This window comes from Sitophilus oryzae, unplaced genomic scaffold, assembly GCF_002938485.1.
Source record: "Sitophilus oryzae breed Bouriz unplaced genomic scaffold, Soryzae_2.0 scaffold_1107_pilon_pilon, whole genome shotgun sequence".
NCBI lineage: Eukaryota > Metazoa > Arthropoda > Insecta > Coleoptera > Curculionidae > Sitophilus > Sitophilus oryzae.
In genome coordinates, this window is record NW_022145735.1 from 226,157 (window position 1) to 253,918 (window position 27,762).

Here is a 27,762-nt window from a genome sequence, read left to right on the forward strand (position 1 = left end):
GTTTAGTTGGCTCTATTTTTTAGCAATATACGATATTCCTAACTCCTGTACTACAAAAAAAAGTCTACCATAAGACTACATACTTCATCTAACCGTCCATCACACCGTCCATCGTCCAATCCAAGAAAAATGCTGAATGCCGAATATCTTTGAAAAATGCCGACTTTCATTCATTTGCTTTTGAATTTTGTTGGTATCTGGAATAAAAAAGAGGTAAAAATATCAAAAATCAAAACCGTCCGGTTGATAAGAGACGCCGAACTACTGGAGTATTCGATTTGGCGCGTGTAAATATTATTTATATTATTGTATTATTTATTTTGTAACAATTAGCTATTTTAATTTAAAAAAATACAAATTATGATTTTTTTAACAGTGCCATCTGACAATATGCAGTTAAAACTAATTAAAAACGATTACCCCGCCATCTACTAGGAGGTATTCGTAAAAATTCAGTGGTAAAAGAGATCTCCATAAAATTTATTAAACAACTGCGATCCGTCAAAATATCTTGACATGATCTTGACAACTGACAGTTACGTTTTCTAAACGTCAGGTATGGTCAGATGTGAAAACAAATTACCTTTTGAACAAATTAAGTCATTTTTTACGAAGCTAAAATGGAAAATGTGAAAACAGAAGAGATCGGTGATCCGGACGACGATTATTCGGATATAGCAGGTGACGGCGACAGCGAACCCATAATCAACATCGTGCTGCCTCCGAATGCGGCCAGTGGCTCAGCTGCACCAAATAATGGAAACATACCCTTGTTTATTAAGAAATTGCGGAAGATGGTGGACGACGACAATGCCGACGACGTTATCAGCTGGAATGCCAGCGGGGATGGCTTTATAATTCACGACCAATTGACTTTCGTATCGAAAACATTGCCCAAGTATTTCAAGCATAATCACTTGTCCAGCTTCGTCAGGCAGCTGAACCTGTATGATTTTCATAAAATTCAGAACGTTGATAAGGACGAGTTTCAGTTCAGTCATCCGTTTTTCCTTAAAGATGTGCCTCAACTGATGCCTTTGATTAAGAGGAAAGCCACTAGTAAGTACCTACCGTTGAGTAATTCTATTTTAATAGTGATTTAACTGTGTCTTGTATTTCTTTTTACTTGTCGTACACTATCGACTTATTAATGGTATTTGTATTTTAATATAAGTATCACAAACATATTTTATCATATATTTTGTACAATATACTTGCATTCGAAAAAAATCTTTTGTTATACAGGGCAACCTCATTCAACATGGAGTATTGTAGCCACACTATTAGATTTTTAGAAATTGTGAGTGATGGTATTGCTGAAGGACTACTAAAGCTATAATTTAAAATTATTTTCAAAAGGTACAGAGTGTCGCAAATAAATAAAAAATATCAAAGTTGTATTTTTTAAATGGAACACCATGAATTTATAGTTTCTACGATTAAAATAAAGGTAAAATTAATTAAGGTTTAATGCACTTTAATATTACCGTTTTGGAAATATTTACATTTTTGTGAAAATGGGTACAGTAACAGTTGTTTGCTTCATTTCTCTAGGCGTATTTAAGTTTTTAAAACCAAATATTGTACTGAAGTTTTTCTATTTACTAAATTTCGTGTTGCTATAATAAAAATATTCCCTTATACAGAGTGTTTAAACATTTATTTTAAATAATTACAATTACTAGCTTTAAACAGCGATAACTTGTTTAATTTAAATGGAATACCCTTATATTTTACGTGAATCAGATGCACAACTTTATTGCCTATCAAATTGCATTATACCATTCTCTACCTATTTATTCAAGTTTTCATAGAAAATGCAGTTTCTTATAATTTACCATTATATATATTTATCATTATACCCGTGGAATATTGACATTTTAGATTATTTTTAAAGTTTTTAAAGTTTTTAAAGTTTATGTAACAAATTTTCAAAGAGGACAGATACTAATATTGTCGATATAATTTGCTTATTTCATAATAAATAACTTTTATATTAATACGATCCCAGTATTTGAAATACATTAATTCGCTGTTTGCATTGATTAATCATTGCGCCAAATACTATAAACCCTGAATTTTGTATGTATATGTATTAACAATGTGATAGAAAGTAACACCTATTAATTTTATTTCATTTTTGGGCGAATGCTTATTTCTAACAGAGATATTCATATTCATAACTTATTATATTGATTTCTGATTCAAATCCATATTTATTTAGAATAATTTATTAATTAAAACAATTAAGTATGTAATTAATTAATATTTGGGGAAATAAAGGTGGTAGGTATATTTAATTAGTATACTCTTTTACATAGATTTAAATAATTTTCTTTTTGCAAACAAATGGGCTAGCAATATTATCGTTTTTAGCACCGGTACATTTTGTACATTTGTTGTTTTAAAAAAATCTAAAATGTCAATATTCCATGGGTATATTGATAAATGAGGTTTAAATTATATGAAAATACATTTTCTATGAAAATTTGAAGAGAGAGGTAAAAAAAGGTGTAATACAATTTGATAGACTAATAAACTGATTCACGTAAAATATACAGGGTGTTTTATTTAAATTAAACCAGTTATTATTGCCGTTTAAAGCTAGTAATTATTTAATATAATTTTTCACACACTCTGTATTAGGTAGCATAATTTTTATTATTGCAACATAAAAATTAATAAATAGAAAAACTTCAGTACAATATTTGGTTTTAAAAACTTAAATACGGCTAGAGAAATAAACCATTAAAATTGTTTCTGCATTTTCACAAAACTGGAAATATTTCAAAAACGGTAAGATTAAAGTGCGGTAAACCTTAATCAAATTTGCCTTTATTTTAATCGTAGAAACTAAAAATTTAATAATATACAGGGTGTTCAATTTAAGAAAATACAACTTTGATATTTTTTTTATTTGGGACACTCTGTACCTTTTGAAAATAATTTTAAATTGTTGCTTTAATAGTACTCCAACGATCCCATCATTCACATTTCCTAAAAATCTGATCCTGTGCCGAATGAGGTGAATAACCATGTATCACAGAATATCTAGCTACGCAACAGAAGCCTCGTTACATGTATAAAATTGTAGGTAGCAAAAGGAGACAGGCTTTAAAAGTCTGTCTCCAAATCAGATATTTTGATGTGGTAGTTTCGCTACTACATAATAGAGGGCAATAAATTTAAAAGAAAACAGTTTTCTACAAACAAAATTTAAAAGAATTTTGTGCAGTGTTGCCATTATTGTAATTCATATCGTAATACTTCCTGATAAAGCCTACCTTCAAATTTGCTACATCATTTAAACATATTAAAATAGATCAGAGCTGTTTTTTTCAGTTTGCCATGTTAGTTGGAATTAAATCTTAAGAGCTAAATTACAATCACTTCCTGACGTTTGATTGTATAATTGAATCCTGAATTTTCATTGTAATTCGGCGACAATATAATAATTTATTGTTCTACTATTATGATACTACTTCCTGAGGTTCGATTGTGTTCATACCATAGACTTAAAATAAAATATTTTATTTTAAGTCTATGGTTCATACCAAGTTCATATTGTATAATCGGGAAAAAACGGCGTTAGCGATAGCTATGAAATGAATATCACTGTCATTTTATATTTAAATTTATATGGGAAATGTCATCGATCGTCCTTTTCCAGCCAACTGGACGCCGTTTTTTTCAGAAGCATATCCAAGTGATACCATAATATAGTACTATATTACGATACATGGCGTTCGATTGGGCTTAAACTTGGTATACTATATCTTCAGTGACATTGTAATATCATGGTACCATGGAGCATATAAAGTGGTACCTTCTATAGTACCATATTTGATGACATAGCAATATTAGGTACATGGTGGCAATAGGGCTTAAACTTGGTATACTACGTATTTTCGGTGACATTGTAATATGATGGTACTATGATGCATATCATCTGGTACCATAATATAGTACCATATTATGTAGATGGCGTTCGATTGGGCTTGAATTTGGGATACTACGTATCTTCGGTGATATTGTAATGTTATGGTACCGTGGAGCATAATAAGAGGTACCATATTACGATACCATTTCCTGGCGTTCGATTGGTCTTAAACTTGTTATACTACGTATCTTCGGTTATATTGTAATATGATGGTACTATAATGCATATAAAGTGGTACCTTAATATAGTACCATATTTTAATACCATTTCCTGGCGTTCGATTGAGCTCATATTTGATATATACTTGAGTATTTTTGATGACATTGCATTATTATGGTACCATGAAGCATATCAACTGGTACCATAATATAGTACTATATTACGTACATGGCGTTCGATTGGGCTTAAACTTGGGATACTGCGTATTTTCGGTGACATTGTAATATGATGGTACTATGATGCATATAAAGTGGTACCTTAATATAGTACCATATTACGATACCATTTCCTGGCGTTCGATTGGGCTCAAACTTGGTATACTACGTATCTTCGGTTACATTGTAATATGATTGAACTATGATGTATATAAAGTGGTACCTCAATATAGTACCATATTACGATACCATTTCATGGCGTTCGATTGTTCTTAAATTTGGTATACTACGGATCTTCGGTGACATTGCAATATTATGGTACCTTAAAGTATATCGAGTGGTACCATAATATAGTACACTATTATGATATCATTTCCTGGAGTTCGATTGGGCCCAAATTTGGTTTACTTGCGTTTCTTTATAAAGATTTGTTTAATTAATAATTTTAATTTATTTTATGAATTTTAATTTATTGTTCGATGTCGTGACAGCAACTTTTATGCTGAACTAATATATTATTAATTGTACCTGTGTCACTTTTTAAAATCTACCTAGGTCTATAATATATAAATAATGTGGCAAACGGAAGAAATTTGTTATTATAGTATTTTTAGTCAGTTAACATTTTTTGTACTGCATTTTAATAAATTATTTCCATATTTCATTACTAACGTTCCAGCATTAATAAATATCACTATCAATCGCCCTGTATATTATTAATTTTAAAGGTAATTAAAGGTATTTTCTTAGTTAACATTATAAGGTATAGTGTATATGAAAAATGTATATGTTTTGTAATAATATACTTAAAACTATTTTAATAGCCAAAGGAATAATTAATATAAGTGTATCTGACAAGAAAAGAAGAATAGAAAGAAACACATACTGGCATTATATACAATAAAAAGAATGGGATGCCAATTCAAGTCTTTTTGAATCTGGCAACTGTGCATATTTAGCCGAGCTATAAGGCCGTCGACGAGCCGTCGATCCAAAACCGAAAGTTCAAAATTTCTAATTATATTCTGATTATGATATTGTCGCGCCATCTAGTATTCTATTTGTGCAATTTTAGCTCTTTCATTTCGAGTATTTTTCTGTTGCGTAGCTAGATATTCTGTGCATGTATCTTTAAAATTTTAACTTTAAATTAAAACAATTATTTAATTTTAATTAGACAAATAAGTATAATTAAGTTGAAATTTCTTTTATTTAGACCGCCCAAGAGGCCCTACAAACAGCCACGTAGACGCAGTTCACAGTGAAATTCGAGAAGTGATGAATATAGTTAAAGACATCAAAAACAAAAACGACTCGATCACAACCGAAATGACGAAATTGAGACAGGAAAATGCCGCTCTTTGGAGCGAAATGAACTCTTTAAGAGTGAAATATTCAAAACAAACTAAAATCATAAATAAGTTAATACACTTTTTGATATCGTACATGCAGAAACATCACAATTCGAGAAAAAGCGGCAGGACTGTCAGTGCGGTGAATTCGAATAAGTATCTTAAAACGGGACCAAAAATCATGGAGCTGGATTATAAGTATAAGAATAATCCTCATGAGTTTTGGAACGATTTCGATAGTAGAAATTCTCCGTATGATCAGAGCGAGCAGAATTACACAGTGCTTGAACCAGCCGAAGATAATTTAGAAATTGGTAAGTTGCATCTAAAAATGGGATTTACAATATTACTTTTGTTTTTTAAATAGTTGTAGTTTTTATTGCTTTAAGAGTTAGGTGTTTAAATAAAAAATAAGTATGGTATACAGTTAGGTTCATATACATGAAAACTCAGAAAACAAAGAAACTGAAAATGAATGAAAAAAATGTGCATAATCAATCATTATGAAATGAACAAAATTCTTACAGCTTTAGTGTATATTAATAAGTAATATTTTCTTGCCTTTACCTGTGTATTTTTTCTAATTTCGAAAAATCGAAAGTAGAGAAAAAAAATTGGCGTCTGGAGGCACATATAGCCGCCCATACTAAAATATGTTAATAAAAAGTTGGTAGGCAGTTCTAAGTAAAGGAATTTTTCCAATTTTTTTTATCTCAAAAACGGCGACTTTGACTGATTTTGATGTTATTACAAATTTTGTTGCAAATAATATTCCTAACCTTAAATTGAAAACCGCGTTTTGCTAGCTACTGTAATTTTGGAGTTACAATTTTTAAAAATTTTTAACCCCATCCCATACCCCTTAATAAAAACACAGGTATCTCTAGAATTAATTGCGAATTTCGCTATTATATGAATTACGTACATAAATAAAAGCCGGATTTATTTTGCGAAATTCGCATTTTGCAATTCGCATGTATATGAACCTACTTTAAGATTTACTTAATAGTATGAGAGCTAGCATCGTCGGGATAACGAAAATATGAAGAAAACTGGTTCTTTAATATATCTTTGCTATGCTTTCTTAAGGCTGCCGGTAGACGTTGCGTTCACTACTGCGCATGATTTCTGTATTTAACATCTTTTCACTACTGCGCATCACAAATTCGCCCTTTATTTCAGGAACTAAGAAGGCTAGGACAAATCTATGTGTACATATTTAGTTTCATAAAAAAGTAGTCAAGTAATGTGGAAACCGCATCATTGTATCTCTACTCATAAACAAGAAATCCCATAAAACACGAAAACTGGACACCATGTACAGATGTGATGCGCAGTAGTGAACGCAACGTCTATCGGCAGCCAGGGGCGCTATTCTGTACAATCGTCGGTATCGGTAAGTTACCGACAGCTATCGGTACGTATTTGTATATAGTAAACATGTGTTGATTGTTGTTGTCATAGTTACCGATCGGCCCTATGGCAGATATCGCAAATTTGTACCGACGACTCTCGGTATTACTACCGTGAGGTTAACAAGGGCATGGTAGAGATACCGATTTTCGTCGGTACAAATTTGCGATATCTGCCATAGGGCCGATCGGTAACTATGACAACAACAATCAACACATGTTTACTATATACAAATACGTATCGAGAGCTGTCGTAACTTACCGATACCGACGGTTGCCGATGCCGTGTACAGAATAGCGCCCCAGATGGCCCTTACGCTGTTTCAGAGAGCATAGCAAAAGATATATTAAAGAACCAGTTTTCTTGAGGTTCTCTCTCGAAAACTATAATATGATTGCTTAATTTTATGTCTCACTCTAATATAATATTTCAATAATTCTTATCAAACTTTGTTAACCATTAACCGCTAACGTGAGAAATGGAACATAACAACTTACGTGCGGTTTGGCAGACCGCTATACCTACTATTTTTTATGTATAAAACTGTATAAACAAAAACAACTTTTTATCTGGAGCATTTATTCATAAATTATTTAAATTTATCCCTCGATTTATCCATTTAGTTTTTTCAGTATAGGCAGAACGACAGTTTTGTTGTAAAAAATAATAATCTCATTAGTTCAATTCAAGTAAAACGGGCCGTTTTTCGTGTATGCATAATGTTTTACTTGATAATGACAAATGTAGTTACATGATAGAGAGGCAATACTTAAACTATAGAAAAATATACAAAAAACAAAACAAAACTAACCCAAGTCTAGCATACGCAGCTTGATCTCTCTTGGAGAGGTCGAGAACATATCGTCCCATTGCTGCCAAAAGTCACTAACTTACTTTTTATTACTTCCGAGAAAAATACGTCTAAAGATGAATTGCATTACATAAAGATGTTATAGTTAGTAACTATTCGGTATTAAAATAAAACATAAATAGCCAGAAATCGTAGTTAATGACTTTTGCAATCGATTCTCCGCTTCAAAACATAGTTAGTGATTGAATTTGGTTGTTCGGAAAAATGTTAGTTAGTGACTTTTGGCAGCAATAGGACGATATCCGTTTTGACTGTGAACAAGTAAGACTGACAAGAAGAATGTTATGTATAGACAGGGCTTATTAAAATGATGATCAACAAATTGTTTATGCTCTATGTTCGGCTTTATGCGTTTAAAAGACATTTTCTGTAATTTTTATTATGCAATATGCAGTTATTGAATTATCTATAAATACACCCATTAAAGAAGTTGTTGATTAATTCCCTTATTTACAATACAGATAAACACCAAAAATTGGGAATGGCAATAAAACATGCAGGAAAGATAGCTGCAAATTTTAATCATACCCACGTTATATTTTCTGTAATTTTTTTGTCTGTTGTCTGTCGAAATCTCCCCTGTCTCGTTGGACAGACTAGTCAAATATGCCCATCTCTCTCCCAAAACATTGCCTTTTATAAAAATAGTGAACTAGAAAAATATTCAACTTCAACTTGTACACTTGTACAGGGTGTCACAATTTGTCGAAATTTGGAAAAATACACAAACATATCATAATTTTTTACATTTTTTGTTAATTACAATAAATACTTTGACAACATTTTGTATAAATAATTTATAAAATTACTCATACAAAAGTTGTAGATAATTAAATTCTCTACAAATTTGTTCATAACCATTTTTGTCAAAAAAGACAAAGAGGATTCCAATCGCAAAAAACATAAAATCCAATATGGCGAACATGGTATAATGGCAACACATTGATTTTCTCATCTACTTGTCAAATAGAAACTGCCCAAAACTTTCGACTTTCTATTTTTTTATATTTTCATTAAATTATAACTAAAGTTATCGGACTATTACTGATGATTACATTTTTTTTGCAATGGAAAAAAAAGGCGTCAAAGGCGACTGGGGAATGACAATGAACAAATGCTAATTTTGGCGAAGTCATGGCCTTGATGTCATTATTTTTCCGGTAGTCTTCCTTATTTTCTATTGGTGCCTACTGCCAGTTGGCCTTAAGAAGGTTGTAATATTGAGAAAAAAATGATTTTTGAATGGCGTAGTTTAAAATTCAAGAAAAAAATAATTTTTTGGAAATAGATTTGTGTCTGGAGACGTTCTATCAATTTTTAATTTTTTTTTAAATTGAAGAGTGGAAATACCAAAGGGGGTAAGTGCCAAATTTTTCAATATTAATTTGTTACATTAGAAACGTAATAAATACTATACTGCATGTTCTAACAAAAGTTACAAGTGCCAAGCGAAAGCGTCTATTGTTTAAGTTTTATGAATATGTTACGGTTAAGGTCCGATATCCGGTTAATATCGACATTACCCGGTTAATCTCGAGAATAACACAAAACAAAACAACCAAAAACAGAACCAAACCCAAACATTAACCTGTTAATGTCGACATTAACCGGATATCGGACTTTAACCGTAACATATATACATACATATATGTATTTTAAAAATTTATTAGTTTCAGTTCTACTGGGTTTTTCTCCAATTTATCTCGAAAAAATAATTTTGGCACTTACCCCCTTTGGTATTTCCACTATTCAATTAGTGTTAATTTTTTACAAGTTTTATGTCAATTTTTGGTAAACGACGTTTAGGCAGAGTACTTAAACCACCGAGTAGCGACAGTCCCGTTTTCAATTTTCTTTGCGGCTGCGCGAAATAAGTTGTTTATCTGTCATATGAAGAAGCGACGTTGCCACTGTTGCCATTTATCAAATATCTCTATATACTTTATTTCAAGTATGCCTCAGGCAACGGATCTAGGTACTCTGTTGCCAGTGTCAAGTACGCTTTATTTTTAGTCGGACCTCCTTGTGAGTTAGTCAGTCGACGTGTCCCGTGTGATCCTTGTGCGTTTGTGTTTTTAAAAAGTGTTCATCTTAGTATTTCGTGGTTTGGTAATAATTATTTAAAAACTATATTATAATGTCAAGTATTTCTTGTATATATCGGCCTTGTTCAACAAAATGTGGTGATGGTAAATCCCTTTTTACTTTACCGTCAGAGTATGAACGGTAAGTACATTTAATTACTCACTAAAAATACGGTTTGATCGAAAAAAAAAACAGCGTCAGCGATGGCTATGAAATGAACATCGCTGTCATTTTATAGGTAAATTTATACGGGAATTGTCATTTCCCAGCCAACTGGACGCTGTTTTTTTTTTCGATCATACGGTAGTCACAGAACAGCGGTAGTTATTGTTATTAACCTTAAGGCGGATTCACACTCGTGTACTTGGCAAGTATACTATCTTTGTAAACAACATTTTTTTGTAAAGAAACGAAAAATTTGTTTTGAAAAAGACTCGAAACATTTGTTTTTTTTTCTTTCCAGCATCCTTATAAATTAGTATTCTAGATATCTTTAGTAAAGCCCTGTTGACACGATCCAAGCGTACTTGGACCGAGTCAACCGGGTAAAATGTAATACCAGGTAATACTCTATGATCGAAAAAAAACAGCGTCCAGTTGGCTTGGAAATGAACATCGATGACATTCCCCATATAATTTTACATATAAAATGACAGCGATCGTCATTTCATAGCCATCGCTGACGCCTTTTTTCGATCATATTGTACTTTTTAAATTCTTTTTTGCATCAATTCCATTTTTTTTATTACTAAGTTTTATACAAATTATTTTATGTAAAATAGGTAAAAAATAAACTGACAAAAAAAGATAAAAATCGATATTAGGTAAAAGCACAAAAAACTTTTTTTGCATTTTAAATAGCAACCACAAGGTTTCTTTTCAATCTTTTTCAATGAGATTCATATTATATCATTTATCTCTAAATATTATAAATATTTAATTCCACTTCAAATGGTGAGCAGTGTATACCACGTTTATAGGACCACTTCATAAGGTGAGCAGTTAAATACGTTGTTTATCTGTCAAGCACGTGATAAGAGAGAGAAAGAAAATTTGGTCCCACCACATCAAAAGAGCCGACGGTGTCTGTCGCTACTCGGTGATCTACGTACTCTGGTTTAGGGCTCCAACACACTGACGACCAGGTCGCACCGGCCAGGCCGCACCTACCTCTAAAACCATTAAATCAAATGAGATAGCGCACACTAACATCCTGGCCGTCCGTTGGTCGTTGCGACCAGAAGACTGCACGGAAATATTATTATTTTCTGCCGCTTGTTGCCGGTTTTCTTCCAAATTAATAATTTTTCAGATGAAATCCCTCAAATTCAAGGCACAATATTTTATTTTCTATAAGATATAGTGTTTTAGTGTAGTTTTTTCACACGTGCAGAAAATCCAAAGAAATAGTATACAGACTGGATCAAAGGTAAACTTAAATCTAATCCCTTTTTTTTATCAAGGATCGATTCTAGTAAAAACTCAAAACATTTTTATATGACATACCTACTCTATTTATGGTTGGTATGATACCTGTTATTATACCTTTGAGTTTCGATGGTAAAAAATAAAAAAAAATAATATTTAAAGTTTTTCTACAGCCACTTGTTTTTTTTATTAAATTAGTTTTTTTAGTTGTATTGTAGTCATGTACAGATTTTGCGATATATCGACCGTCTTCTGTTATGGACAGACGGGGCAGTTTTTGAACATTTCTCGCGGAATTCATTAACTCAGTGGGGGTGAAAGATACCCTCTCATAACTGCTAAGTATTTCTAATTCTTGTCTAAATTATACGGAAGAATAGGGAACCTTTATTCTTCCGCAAATATATCCGTATGATTAGATCCATGGGCACTAAGTCAGGTGGCCTCGACGGCCAACGGCTGGGATCTTGGTTAGCTATTCAATTATTCTTGAAATTGGCTGCAAAAATTTGCTGATAACTTCAGCGTTCAGAGGCGGGCGTCGTCTTGCTGGAAAAATATGTTTTCGAGTTCCATTAAGGGCATATCATCAATAAGGAGTCCAAAGCCTACTAGTTAAAAGTGGCGAACTTTTAAAAATTCTGTATTTCGAAGGGGATTATAACAAAATATCAAATGTGCTATATTTTTGCAAAGGTAATTTTAAATTCTTTTCAGTTAATTAAAAATATAGACGGTGTCCCAAATAAAAAATCAATTTTTCTGTTGATAACTCTTAAATTATTAATTTTTAAAAAATTATACTTAAACCGTCAAAGTCTACGTAAAAAGGTGCTTTGGAAATGTTTTCATAGAAATACAAAATTTTCCAAAGCAAAAAAGTTACAGCGATTTGTTAAAAATGCACATTTTTGAAAAACACCCCGTAACTCCGAAACGGTAACAGATATCGATGTGCGGTTTTCACCATCATGTTTTTGATGAAAATTGAGCTCCAGACAGCAATATTAGTTTTCGTCTATCTCCTATAGAAAAAGGTGTTTCCATTTAAAAGCGTCGAATTTGACCCACCCTGTACAAGGAGGACAACTGTATTTTAAATATTATATTTAATTCAACGTTTTTCAAACAAGGTTCACTAAACTATATTTCTACTAGGTACTTTATTTTGAAAAAAAAATTAAGAAAGTAACTTCAACATTCATAAAAATAGAAGTAATTACTGTTGATTCTTCGTTATATTGTAAACATTGAAATAACTGGAAGCTAAACTTTCTACCTGCATATATTTAGAGCCAGTGTCTGACGATCTTTTTTTACGATGGCCCTAATATGTTTACTTCTAAAGTCGATAAGGGCGCTCTATCAGTAGAAAAAAGAAACAGAATATCTCCCTTTTTGTCGGTCGCGCGTACACAATACTTTTTGTTTGTTGTGAATAGCAACTTCGCTTTTTAGTTAACTCGTATATTTTAACATTTCTGAAACAATATTTTCTAATTGGTAAAACGTAAAAAATCGTTAGATCTGACAACTCTGTTGACACTGGTCGTTCATCTGGCAGCAGCTAAAGACGCAATGCATCCGGCCAGCCGACGGCCAGGTCGTTGCGACCTGGTCGTCAGTGAGTTTGAGCCCTTAGTAGAGATTGACTTCGCCAAAATTATCATCGATTGTCATTCTCTAGCCGTCTTTGACGCCGTTTTGTTTTCGATCATACTGTACTTCTGGGGTTTAACCCGCGATTTAAATTGAAAAAATGTATTAATTACATCGTGATTTTCCAACAACACACGTTTCTATCAGACGTTGGGTTGATCTAAAATCTTTATTTTTTCAAAATTACTTTCTTCTTGCAGGAGAACAATCTCAAGCCAACACGTCCAATCCCCAAACCATGTCAGTCTCATCCACCATCGAAGAACTTCTCTCCACCGGCAGTCCCTTCAGCCAAACATCAGAAGCCTCCATAGACCAAAACTTACCCGTCATAGACCTGGCAGCGGCCAGTCCATCCTCTAGCAACGATCCAAATTCGGCCCTTCAAAGAACCAACAGCAAGGACAACCTGGGCTACTACATCGACAACAGCCAGGTGGAGCTCAGCTCCATCAAAGAACTACTCAAGGGCATGTCGCAAGAGGACATGGCCAACTTTTACAAACTCCTGAACGAGAACTACAACAAGCCCCAGGACAATGAGCTACCGGGTGATTTGACCTTGGAGCCTGACGACGACATAGCAGAGAAGGAGTTGATGGCCTTGACGGAAATGGCGGCACCAGTCGATTTCCCCGAGGAATTGGACGTGTCCTATACGCCGGACGTGAAAAAGGTTACTTCCGATTTAGATAAAAACAGTCGTTTGAGGTTAAATACGAACAGGGTGCCGCAACCAGTGGCGTCGTCGTCGGCAGGTTTAACTAGCGAACTGAATACGCCTCAGATTGATATGGGGCTTAGCACGGCTCAGTTGGACTCGGGGCTCAATACGCCTCAGTTAGAGCTATCACTCAACACGGACGATCTGTTGAATAACATTTCGGTCGATCAATATTTCAACATGGATTAAGGGTTTATTTTTTGTTGTTGTTATTATTCGTGTTTCTACAGTAATAGCGAGATGTAATAGTTTTCATTTTTGGAAAATGGTAGATTTGTCGTTACTTTGCGTATTTCACTTAAAGATTGTTAGATAAATTGAACAGAGAGGTTATTGTACAGGGTGGTCAATATTGGTATATTTTAACAGGAAAACTTATTTCCCTGACTAGGTAGAGTAAAACCGACATGAGGTGGATTTCTGAGACTTGTTTAGCTTTCCGCTACTCGCACCTTCTTTTTGTAGGTTAATTTTTACTGAGAATCATGTGAAAAAATAATTTGCATGCCATACTAATAATTATACCGGGTGTCTCTCGAAAGTGGCTCACCCCTATAACTTTTTAATTTTTTCAGATAAAAAAAACGATATTTGGTATGTTAGTATGTGACATAAATTAGGATTGATTGATGAATTTAATTGCTTTTGGTCACTTCCTGTTTCACCGGAAATGACTACAACTTTTGATTTTTAAATGGCACCCTCGGTATTTTTTTACTTTATTCGATAGAAAATGACACTCTGAATAGAATGACATATGTCAACTTTTGACATTTTCGCTTTAAAAAAAATAATTTTATATTAATATTTAAAATGTCAATCTAGAATGCCATGGTTGTGCTAAAATAAACAGTAGTGTAATGTCAAGGAGCCTTGGAAAAATAGTTTTGATCGTCTAATGTTTTCCATGTCTTGTCCTGGCCAGTTAAAAGATGCCCAAATCGTATTTTGAATCATATCTCATTTTTTTCAAATGGAACGAGGATGGCTCTTTAGCATATTTGGAAAAAGCATTTTTTTACTAATAATTTGGTACCACACACTTGGTATTTCGAGTCAAGTTGTCGTTATGAACCGCATGTTACAATTTGAAATAAATCGTATGCGAAAATGTCAAAAGTTGACATATGAAATGTCGTTCTATTCAGAGTGTTATTTTCTATCGAATAAAGTAGAAATATACCGAGTGTGCCATTTAAAAATCAAAAGTTGTAGTCATTTCCGGTGAAACAGGAAGTGACAAAAAATAATTGAATACGTCAATCAATCCTATTTTATGTCATCTAACGTACCAAGTCTATTTTTTATCTGAAAAAATTAAAAAATTATAGGGGTGAGCCACTTTTGAGACGCACCCGGTATAAAATATACCCATTTATTTAATTTTTAACAATTGTAGACATTGAAAAACTTGTAAATTGTTATTAAATATTAATAGCCTGAATTTTCGGATTCGGAGACTGCTTTGGTCTTATTTGCTAAGCTATTGTTGATGTCCATTCGGTGCACTTCAAACATTCCATGATTTCTTGGCCAAAAATAACACCTTGCTTTGCCAATTTTGGACCTTTTTTGCACATGTAATGTTTCAAGATAATGTAAAGACTGTCTAGCCATGGTTCACCGTTACGTCATCATTATTTGTCAAATATGAGTTTTAGGGTGTGTCTGAGATCAGTTCATATTGTTTAGAACATTTTAAGTACGTTCCTATATATCGATTGAGCGAGTTCCGTTTTTTCGGCATTTATTATTTTTTTCTTGAACACTTCATCAGTTACGATCCTTTTAATTCCAATCTTTGGGACTGTTGAAATTCCTATTTGTAAACGCTACCAATTTGTATTTTACATAGGAAAATTACACTTTTGCATTGTAATTACTTCATATACGGCGTCCACAGACCCAAGAGTGTTCTACCAGCGCACAGTGGTTCCCCTTAATTAGCTACGCGGTTATAACTGTTAGATATCAAGATATATCTTGACTGCACCTTTTTTAATAGAAATTGATAACAAATGCTAAATAAATCTATATAAAAAACTTAATGTAATATGTATTAAAAAAATTGGGCCTAGTTCGTGTGATTTGCATTTTAAGTTCTAACTATTCGGAAAGGTATACAGATTATGTTTGCACATATGTACATGTTTTTTCATATCGAAGTGGTCAAATTTATTTTAAATGTTGAAAAAATAAAAGAGACAGTTGTTTTATTTTATAAATACAATTTTATTGTCAATTGATATACAGTGTGTTCACGAAATAAGTTGACACAAAGAGGAAAAAATAAGTTACTTTTATTTTAAGACAAAAAGTCAATCTTTAACCACCCGGTATAAGATCCGGCGGCAATTCGTGGCAGCCAGTTGCAATTAATTTATATGCAATATACTTTAAACAACAAGTATTTTCATACCGGTTAAGAGGATTTGAAAGGGAAAGTAGTTAAAAGTCTTAAAGAGTGACAAGCAAAAATGTAAAAATACTATTTTTGTTGCCTTCAAATAAATTGTCTTAAACTAATATTACTTAGGTTTAATTAAGTGCAAATAAGAAAAAACAGTTCTTTTTACCTTCTTTTCGAACGTCCATTACAGAAAAGGCTACAACTTTTATCAATTTTAATAAGCTTGATACCAGTAGCAAAAATGTGAGATTTTTAATAAAAAAGCGCTACACTAGGCTTGCTTGATTTTGTTGTGTATTATGTATCGTTTACAGGGCAATATAAGAAAAGTATTAGCAACAGTTTCATGCAAACATTTTGAAATTCATATTTTTAAGTAATGACCTATCTGGGAACCACTGTGCAGCGTTGAGACCAGCGTCTCTTTCTCGAGAAAAATAATTTATAAACTTAGCAATGAGCTCTAGTTTATTTTGGTTAAATCTTTGAGGAACTTTTGCAATAAAAAAATTTGAATTTTGTTTTACAGCATCAATCAAGATTTAATTTTGACATTGATCGATGTCCGTCAATAAAATTATAACCTCAAATTAAATGACAATAACAATTATTACTAAAAATAATATGAAGTAATTTACGAAATGCCGTAGTGATGTAATCTCTTTTATCTGGTTGGCAAGTGATTGAGAGAGTTCGACAATGTATGACGTCACTTTGAACGATGGCTGAACATTCTATACGTCGGGTTTGTCGTTTGTATCAGTTCTTGCTTGTCATTTAAATTCCGAAATCATACTTTCTTTGGACGGACTATAGTCAAGTTAATTTGTAAAGAAAAATAATGTATAATCGAAAAAAAACAGCATCAAATAACCTTAGAAATGCCGATTGATGTCAATTTCGAGTGTAAAAATGTATGGTGCATATCATCAATTGGTATTTAAAAAGTTGTTCAGCGTTTTTTTCGGTCGGTATTTGTTAAACACATTGCAACATTTACATACACATTTATTATAGGTAAGTTTTTATTACTTTTTATCATTTAACTCAAAGTGGATTTCATCAGTGGCGTCTGTTTAATTAATTACGAAGATATTATAAAAATATCTGATGGTGCCATATTATGTTTTAGTACATTTTGATTATTGGTTATTCATTGATATTTGAGACTTCCTTAAAAAAGTAAAGATTTATAATAAATGAAACTGACGGAGGGTAAATATAACTACGATTTGAAGAATTTTTTTATAGTAAATCGGTATTTGATTTTGACAGTTTAGAATATCTAATAAAGTTCCTTATAAAAGAATTGTTCCTCTAAAATTAAGATCAAAATTGAAAATTATATAGTTTCATCTAAATTATATATTTATAGAAAATTAATTAAGAAGCCATTTTAGAGTTGTTTACTACAGTACCTAAAAGAGTAGGTAAAATATAAACTATTGGCAATTAGGTCGTATTTTTGATCATTTATTTTTTTAAGATTTTTATTTTGTGTGTATAAAGTTTATAAGTAAATATAATTGGATGATATTGCAATTTTCTTTCAACTTTGCCCTATTTTTTGCGTACTTATTTATTCTTGTCAAAAATTAAATTTTTCCGTGTAGTATTTATAAAAAAATACAATAGTAAATAATTCATATTTATTTATTAATTATACAGGGTGAGTCTTAAATAAGTGCAAATATTTTCAGGGGTGGTATATTTTGACCCCAGGAACACTTCTATAAGGTTTTTTTCGCTCGTGCATTTCTTTTAAATTTCCCTGTATATTTTTCGAAAACTTTTGAGAACTGCCTGTTCATCGCAAATTTTCCCACGGTATAATTTCTTAATCTCTGATATTACTATAGTTACGGCTTTACTCTATGGTTACGGCAATAAAAGGGATGCAAATACAGGAAAAATTCGGTGGCTCTCAAATTTTTTTCAAAAAAATATTTTTTTTTTAATTTTCAAACTTAAATAACTCGATTATTTTGGACTTATCTGAAAAATGTTAAAGATAAAATATGTTTCTTTTATCGAGATCTATAGTCTGTCCAACGAGAAGATCCTTGGCAGTGATAGATGTGTCTGTCATTTTAATTTCAAAGTAGTTTATCTTATTTTACAAAGAAATAAGTTGGTACAACTGGAACGCATAGCAGGAAATTAATATATATGTATTTAAAATTTGACTGACAAATAACTTCAAAATATTGTGAAAAAAACTGTATAAAACTGAAAAAATGTACTCGAGTTATTTTATTTAATAAAAAACGGTATGTGTTAATACAAAGCAAACAAAAACAAGACACCACATACCAAAAAATATAAAAAAGAACTATTTCTTACTTTCAAGCTTTATGAAACTTCCCGCATTTATGATTATATTTATCAATATAACTTATGTACAAATACAAATTTGTAATATTCCGCAGGAATAAATAAAACAACATAAATAAAACAAACTACTTTATTAAGAAAAACACTTACCAAATTTTATACCTCACAGGTTATACCTCACATTAATTAACTTTAATCTTAATTTTTTTTAAACCAGTACCTTTTGACATTATTTTTCTGCAGTACTAAAATCCATTATTTACCTATCGTGTGATGTCGATATTTTACAGCTACTCCAGTTTTTAGTATGTTTAGTATGGCCCTTATTGATAGTAACTTTATTGGGGTGTATCTGTATAAGACTTTCTGCCTGGGCAGCGAGTATTAACCATAAACTGTGCTCTGGGTTCTACAGTTAATTTTCACTCGGTTTTTCCTCCACTTGACTTCAAAAGACACAAAACAGACGTAATAACACGAATCAAAATGCATTATCTTCCAAAACGCAGGGTATTTGACAAAAGTTGTCACAAACACAGAATATACTAACGAAAGTCACAAAATTATATCCTATAATTTGGCAAGACTTTGACAAACGTCAAAAATCTAAAGGCGAGTTCATACGCATCGGCGCCCGTTTGTCGTTCATCGTTCCGTCAAACCAATAAAATTGAAATACGATCTGTCATTTTTGAAATAAACCAATAAATCTGGTTAAAAACAACAAGTGACGACGCAAGACGAATTTATATTTAAACCCATCCATAGTTAACTTAAAAATTATTAGAAACTTTTTTTAGTAAAATAAATAGATTGGTATGGGACGTCATCAGCTTTTCTTTTGTCATCGTCTGTCGAAATCTTACCTGAGAAAAAAAAACAGAGTATACCAGTAATGAAAATATTTGCACTTATTTAAGACTCACCCCGTATAGTCAAGTAAAAAAATATAAAATTAATCATTAACATCCGATATACCGATTTTAATGAGAATTGCCTTCTAATAAAAAAAACGCAAATAACAAATCAAGTGTGGATTAAAGAAGAGTATTTAAATATCAATTATTATAATATACGAAGTGTTTAACGAAACATAGCAGTTAGATAAAATCTGTGTTGATCTATGATATAAAATACAGGATAGTTCGTTTGAAATAGCGGAAACTAGCAAAACATTATATTTAGTTTTGATTCACTCTGTAGGAACTTCATTTTGATCTGCAAATTATCGTGATGTCTCTTCTATGACACTTATTTTTTCTTTAGAAGGAAAAAAAATGGTAAAATCGATAAAGTACCTATTACTTTAGAAACACGTTATATTAATTTTTAGATTTTAAGAAACGATTTGCTGAAGCTTGTTGATGATTGAACACATAGAGGATAAAGACGGTTTCATTTTAGGTATGTATAAATTTATTAGGATTTTATAAAGTCATGTTCATTTTGATGTATGAACATCTTAAACATTTTATTTTGTCCCACTTTTTTTGACTTGTTAACCTAGAGTATTCATTAAAAAGTTCTGAATGAAGCTTCATTTTTTTATTGAATATTTTAGTTAAAAAATCAGAAAATCTAAGGCCTGTTAAAATTGGAACAAAATAAAATACTGACACTATATTAATTTATTTTCAGTTTGCCAAGAATTGTTGAATTTTGAAAAGTTGTTATTACCTATTTTCTCTGTTATCTTAAAGAAAGTAATAAAACAATATATCTAGGACATTGTTTTTTCCATTTGTTGGTATTTATTTTAGGATAATAAATAGCTCATTAAGTACATATATAACGAAAAGAATCTTCTTACACTTTTATAATTTGTACACTTTTCTCGTTATAACATGTAATTGTAGTTAGTACAAACAAAAATATTTATATTTTTATTAACTTGGAATAAACATATACAATAGTTCTTTCCTACTTTTTATTAAAAATGCACTTTTGAAATGTGTCATACTGAGACTATTCATGAAAGTTAATTTTATTTAATTGTGAGTCAAAAGTAAATCATACTGTCTATTAATAGTTTTTTTTGGCATTGTACGATGGGCTTGTCTATATACTACATAAATAAACATTTAGGTATTTGAGGTAGATCTTCAATTATTTTTTTTTCCTTTTTGAAAAATCTCTCAAAAATAATGGACATATTGATATTAAAATTACTTTTTTGACTCATATTAAATAAAATAAACTTTCAAGTGATCTAGCTTATTTTAGAATCTAAATTTAAAACTTGACCAGCTGTGATGTTTCTCTATTTAGACACTGACAGTGTCTCAATCATCAATACTAGCTGAATAAAAAACTACTTAGTTTCTAGTAGTCATAGTAGCCTTGAATTAAATAAGGATAGTTGAGAATTTTAAATTTTATATTTTGATGGTGTGAATAAAAATATAAAAAATAGATAACTGAAAATGTGTTATTTTCTGTTAACTAGTAATGTTTTTTTTAAACATCTAAACGATATAAGTAGAATATGTTCCCGTGCAGTTGCCAAGTCATTATAACAATCATAGAAATAAAGGTGTGTAATATTGGATATGGTCACTATAAATGTTGATATATGATTGATTAGATAATTTAAACAAAGTTGTTGAATAGGTATTTCCCTAGACACTAACTAAAATAACTGACTTGATTTAACCTGTGGTATAACATGAGATATCTCACAACTTTTAGTAGCGTGCCTTTGCAAATGCCTTGTGAGATTTGGCATTTTTTCATGTTATCTTCTCGATGTAATCTCATTTCTTTTTGTAGGTCATCTCCTTTTTTTCTCGGGTAATATCAATGACTTAAGAATACAAGGACGTGTAACGCCCATATACGGGTTGCAGCAGAATTTGTGATGTTAGACGCCATATTTTGGAAGTACCGAATGAGTCATCAGCGACAATTTTAGCGATTTTTAATAGTTTGTGTGTAGTGAACTTTGTATAAACTTTATTACAATGGTGATTAGCTGTGCAGCTTTCAAGCGTAAAAGCCGCAGCGATAAGAATGAGCCAGGAGTTACGTTTTATAGGTTAATGAACAGTCCCCTCCGCTTTTTTAGTGTTTTCTTATTGAATTCAATAATCATTTTTCTGATATTATATGCACTTGATATGTGCTATACGTCGATACTAGTTTTGTACCTTTTGTTAACATTTTGACAAACATGACACCACCGCATACACCATAGGCGTAGTCAAAACATTTATCAAAAATATAAAGCTTTTCAAACAGCTGTGTTAAGAAAAATATATGCCACGGCACAAGTATGGTAACAATTTGGTCGCGGGTGTTATTAGTTCTTGTATTCTTTATTCATTGGGTAGTATACAGGTTGTCCAAGGCTGAGCGTGCATTAGAAGTTTCTAGAGAACTACAATATCTAGATCGGAGATTTTTGGTACATCTTAGTTTCACAACGAGATCTATCGACTCAAAGTATTTTCAGTATGGCGGGACTTCCGGAAATACCGGAAGTTGACAACAATTTTGTTATTTTAAATGGATACCACCATTTTTTATTACATACTTAAATTCCCTGTGAATTTTTTGAATTTTGATATCAAACACACTATATCTAACATTAACCGTTTTTGAGAAGAAAAAAATGAATCTTTTGGACGAAAAAACTGCTTGTCAAAAAATTTGTATAACCTAAACGTCAAATTTAGTGATACCACGGCAACTGTAACATAAAAAGAAGACATGTGGCTATCTATTTCAAAAATTAAATTGTTCGAATGTCATATAATATTGGCGGTACCTGTCATGGGATTGAACGATTCAAAAATTATCATAATTTTTTTTTTCAAATAGAAACCTGTTTTTTTATTTCACTAGTGAAAATGTTTTTAATTAGTTACTTTTTGATTATACATGTTCCTATATCTAAAATAAATCGTTTTTAGTTATTTAAGATTGAGTTTTCAAGCGTATTTTTTTTCTTGATTTTGTATAGCTTATGTTGAAGATTGAACTTTTTCTTTGTTGATAATATTATTCAAAGGTATTACTATTGCAATTAAAAACTTGTATTAAAACAGCGGACGTATTACTGACAACTTTATTGTTCCGCCATCTTCTTTCGTCTTTTTTGACAGACAGACTTTTAAGGTCGTCCCACACGTACAATAACTAAAGGTAACTTTACACATAAAAATAGGAAAACAGAAGACAATAAAAACACTGAATGACTATTAAACAGCTTCCTTTGACATTAAGTGTCAAACAACCAGAGAATATATTCTGTCAGAAAACTGATCATTTGAATTTCGTATATTATAAATATCTACTGCCTGCTTGAGATTTTATAAAGTGTATTTATAAAAATATATTTCGTATTTTCGCTCTTTAGTGATATCTAATAGTCTATTAGTCAGAGATAATAGTCGTTTACAGCGCAGCGGATACCGTATCGTAGTTCGTAGTTCTGCTTTCAGTCGACAGAGTGGTTGGTTTCCAGAGATCGTGCTGCTAGAATTACTCATTAATCCGTAGATTTACGGATTTTTGGGTACAGTACGATATTAATACGGATTTTTTATCATTAGACAATTTAATATATCATTATATGATTAAACAAGAACGACATCAAAGTTGACTTGAAAATGAACATCGTTATTTTATATGTAACGTATTATGGTAAATGTCAATAATCGTCATCTCCAAGGTAACTAAACGACTTTTTTCGACATATTCAGTACCTATAAAAGAATTTTTATTTTTGTTGTTGACTCTATGTTTGACATGAATACATTTTCAATACATAAACGCGGATTTTTTATCCAAAAATATTTTTGTCAAACGTATCCAGATATTACATATTTTAATATGGCAACACTTTCGCTTTTGTCTTCGATGTGCCTTCGCTGACCGAATTAGAGAAAATAAGTGTTTTATGCGTTGACCGCAGAACGATTGGTGTCTCAACCGTACAGCACTTGAGACGTAAGGGGAAATCAAATCGACCTTGTCACGAATTCGCTCATTAAGGCGAGAATACACATGCTAGGAAAATAGCATGCCAGTGGCCCAGTTACTTGTATGCTGCTAACTTGTCCTTGGCTACCCAAAATACACATGCTAGTAAATAGCATGGCATATTGGCAAGTAACTTGACCAGTTGTGGGCATGCTAGTCTAGTTGCTAGTTTGAAATTATCCGAGCTTGATTCTATGCTCAGCTTAGCAAAAAGTGTTGTGATGACTATCCTGCACCTGAGCGCATACACTCCTTTATTTTCTTCAATTCTTGGTGATAGGTTGTTCCTAAGTTTTTTATCTTATTTTTGATAAATTTTACTGTTAAATTTTCATCGTTCATATGCTCCAATAAAAACTTGTAAGCGTTGTCTCTAGCAATTTTATTTTTGTACAATGGAGCTGACGTATTCCATAAACATTCATACTCCCTATACTGCATAACAAATATTAAAGTCTTTTCATCACCCCAACGAGCCATTTTGTCACGAAAAATTTTAAAAACTAGTTAAAGTAGAGCAGCCATTGGTCACTTGCGAGATACTGGCGATTGGCAACGCGTTGTTTTTTGCACACGTTCAAACATGACTTGCATGCTTTTCCCTCCCACCCAGTCGACGCAATAGTGATACTTGCACAAAAAATCAAACGTCTTGCGATTTACTGGCGTGCTATTTTCTAGAGTGCTTTTTTACTGGCAGCGAGGGTCACACATGCAGGTAGCACGCATCTTCCAGTGACTGGCATGCTTCTATGCCTGTAACACGCATGTGTATTCTCAGCCATAGGTTGTGTATCTTCCCAGTTCTTTCAAGCAACGCTACAATACTGCGTGTCGAATAGCATGAACAACCCTATAGTTAGCCATAATGGTAGTTAGTCATTTTCCATATATCTCTATGAGTAGAACAAACTATCACAAATATTTGCACAACATGATTAGTTTTCTATTGTTCTACTGTATTATTTTTTTATTATAAAAAAAAACTGCCTTGTTTTTATCCATTGTGGCTTTCCAAACATCTTCAATTTTTCCCGCAAGAAAACAACAGGAGGCGTTTTCTAATCATCATAATTGCGTTAGTTGCGGGCCCGAAACGGGAATTTGTTGAATTTCAAATCGGTACATAAGTAGGTCTGACACGTCTTGATTCTTTGACACATTAGAAAATTAGTTTTATCAATTCGCCGTGTTGCCGATTGAATTTTAATGCCCGTGCCTCTGTTTTGAGGACATTTTTCGTTGTCACTATAAAAAGCCAGATGCTGGTCGGAACTGGTGCAGTTGCCGTTTTCATTTTGTTCGCCGAAGATATCACGGTGGTAAGTAATAGGAAAGTTAGTAATTAAGTCTAAGGGTATACAGGGTGCATGCATTCAGTGGCATTTTTTTCATAAGTGGACGTGAACCCCCAAATTATAATTTTAACCCTTAAGAATCTATTACGCTGTACTGTTCGGGTCGCTCTCAGGGGTCGGGTAAAGTGTGGCCGAAGGAAATATATATTATATTTCAGAAATCTGCCTAAGGCTTAGCCGATCCTGTCGTGTTAAGCCACACCAAATATTCCAAACACACGTACTTGTATTAAGGCTTGATTAAGGTTTGCAGAACTTCAGCATTTGCCATAAAATAGCAAACAATTTATTACAAAACCGTATAAATTATATATCACTTTAATCACAAAATTTCAATCTTTTTCCGTATAGTAACAGAATTTTAAATCTTTAGTCTTTATTTGCGAGAAAATTTAGTCCAAACATAAGGAATATTTTGTTGATGTTTGATCATCAAAATCTTAAAAATAAAGAAGTTGTCTAAAAATGTCCTACAATACGGATATAGTATAATCCTTTATGTTTAATTTCCTTCTTCATTTGTGGTAAAAATACCTAGCCAGTTTTACATAAAACGTTAAATGCCGAACGCTTATTATATTATGCAATACTTTTTCAAACTAGTGAAAGGGACTCTTAAGCTTGATTTCATGCGTCCATTATCCGTTAATTTGACGATGGTCTGACGGCGCTTTGATTGGTCATAGCATTTTCGCGCCACTTTTGATCCATAAATTTGCCAAGCATCTTGAAAAAAGCATTTGGAAGCAAGAAATATTGCTCCTAATTCTTTTTGTTATACAATACTACAGTGAGGTGTTTCTCAAAGATAGAAATTCTTGGTATTCCATCCACTGGGAGTTGAGGGTGTGGAATTTTCCTTTTGAGAGTATTCCAAGCTCCTGAGCTGATAATTCTCCCAATATTATTTCCGTCAATGATCATTTTAATCCTTACTAAACTAAATGTGATGTGTCTAGAATGATCTCCATTGCTGCAGATTCTCATAGCTCCTTGTGATGCAGATACAGGGCCTCCAGAGTAAATAGTTATTTGTAATACCAGATTATAAATTTCTCTGCACCCACCAAGTATTCAAATAAGTACGCGTCGCCACTGCATGTATTGCGTACTATAGTATATTTGGATTATAATTCTAAACCACTCTATACCATAATTGATGTAATTTTATATCTATTTTTTTTTTAATTTTAGAACGAAAATGAGAATTTTTATCACAAATATTATTTTAATTTCTGCAATTGCCATTTTCTACGACTACATCGCCGAATGCAAAATTATTACATCTTCAGGATCAAATGCAGATCACCACAGTAACAGAAACGCTGACCATCCACGGTACCGATATAAGGATCGTTCCAGATATTCCAGGATAAAACCAGAATCGTCGTATAATGATTTTGGAGGTGAGCAATTTTAGTGCCAGCTATTATAATACTATCCATTTATCCCGTGGAGGTTTACTTTGGTGTGAAAATGTCAGTGTTATGCCATTCGGCTAGAGTCTACCTAATAATATAGCTAATCTAATCTTTACCTATAATCCTTTAATAATATCTATAGCAGCAAAAAGTAAAACGATAAAATCAGTTTGTTCATAATTGATTACCAATAGCAACTGTTTTTGAAATCAAAAAAATATTAGAGATTCCCTTATTCGAAAACGAGGGTGGAATTCGCAACGCAGCGATAACGTATTGTTATTTTCGTAAATGTTATTTCTTGAAAGCAAGAACTTTTAGAAACCTGATAAATATTTGTGGCGCGGTGACCTAACTTTATTACACAAAATATTAGATACTGTTAATGCTCTTATTATTCTCATACCTGTTATTTTTTTGGAGTGATAACTGTTAAAAATCTACCAGACAAATATTTGTGGCATGGTGATCCCCAACTTATCTTCATAGCTGTTATTTTTTTTTGGAAGCTATTGTTGTGAAAAAGACATATTTTGTAGCACGGCGATTCCTTTAAATAACGAACAATCGTGATCAACGCACTGTTATTTTCGTACCTGTTATTTTGTGAAATAAATAACTGTTGTAGACATGATACCTAGATATTAGTGACGCGGCGATTCCGACTCCACATTACAATCCATCGTTGCCTGTTCATCGTTATCTTATGTGCTTATTATTTGATATTTTGTCGAAATTCGCTCATAGAAACTTCATAATACAGGTTATCGCCCATTATTTTTTAGAAGTGAAGCAACTCTCGACAACAGCGCTGTCAGTGCACTGTTATTTTATTTTATGTTATTTTTTTGTAAGAACAGCGCGGTGATCCCGACTTTACATTATTAGCCAGTGCCGTCAGCGCACTGTTATATTCGTATCTATTATTTCTTTTTATGTAATCACTGTTGTGGACATGATATAGATATTATAGCGCGTCGATCGACAGTCATCGCTGTCAGAATACACTCTTATTTTCTGGAAGTATCAACTGTTCTGAACCTGATAAAATTTGGTGATGCAAGCATTGTTGTCAGCACACTGTTATTTTCATATCTGCTATTTTCTGGCAATAAGAACTGTTAGGAACTGAAATTTCCTTGGAGTTTTAAAATAACCGTTCGTTATAGTTATTTTTTGCCTTTACACATAAGAAATTTCACAAATTTATTTAGCATGGTCGAATCGGTCGTGTTATCGTGTAATAATTAAACTTTTTTAGACGATGAGGATGACTTCGATTTAACCAAAAGACAACAGCAACCCCCTTCCGACGATTATGGACATATGAGATTTGGAAAAAGAGACGAACAATTCGATGATTACGGCCACATGAGATTTGGAAGAACTCGAGAATAATTCACAGAAACA

At 32.2% G+C, this 27,762-nt stretch overlaps 1 protein-coding gene across 4 annotated transcripts; it reads left to right on the plus strand.

Annotated features, from left to right (window-relative positions):
• The first annotated feature begins 546 nt into the window (after positions 1 to 546).
• Positions 547 to 27,731, plus strand: LOC115881058 (heat shock factor protein 1-like). Of its 4 annotated transcripts, none has more exons than XR_004049977.1 (5): positions 547 to 1,059; positions 5,531 to 5,980; positions 13,323 to 13,798; positions 26,126 to 26,337; positions 27,614 to 27,731. XR_004049977.1 is itself a non-coding variant. In XM_030898437.1 (5 exons), the coding sequence occupies exons 1-4, from the start codon at positions 621 to 623 to the stop codon at positions 19,960 to 19,962; spliced, it is 1,404 nt and encodes a 467-aa protein (XP_030754297.1). In that variant the 5' UTR covers positions 547 to 620; the 3' UTR covers positions 19,963 to 19,994; positions 20,229 to 22,070. The 4 variants fall into 4 exon arrangements, 3 of the variants coding, with proteins under 3 accessions (XP_030754297.1, XP_030754290.1, XP_030754281.1); XM_030898437.1 differs by lacking the exons at positions 26,126 to 26,337; positions 27,614 to 27,731 and adding exons at positions 19,924 to 19,994; positions 20,229 to 22,070; XM_030898430.1 differs by lacking the exons at positions 26,126 to 26,337; positions 27,614 to 27,731 and adding an exon at positions 19,924 to 22,070.
• The last annotated feature ends 31 nt before the right edge of the window (positions 27,732 to 27,762 follow it).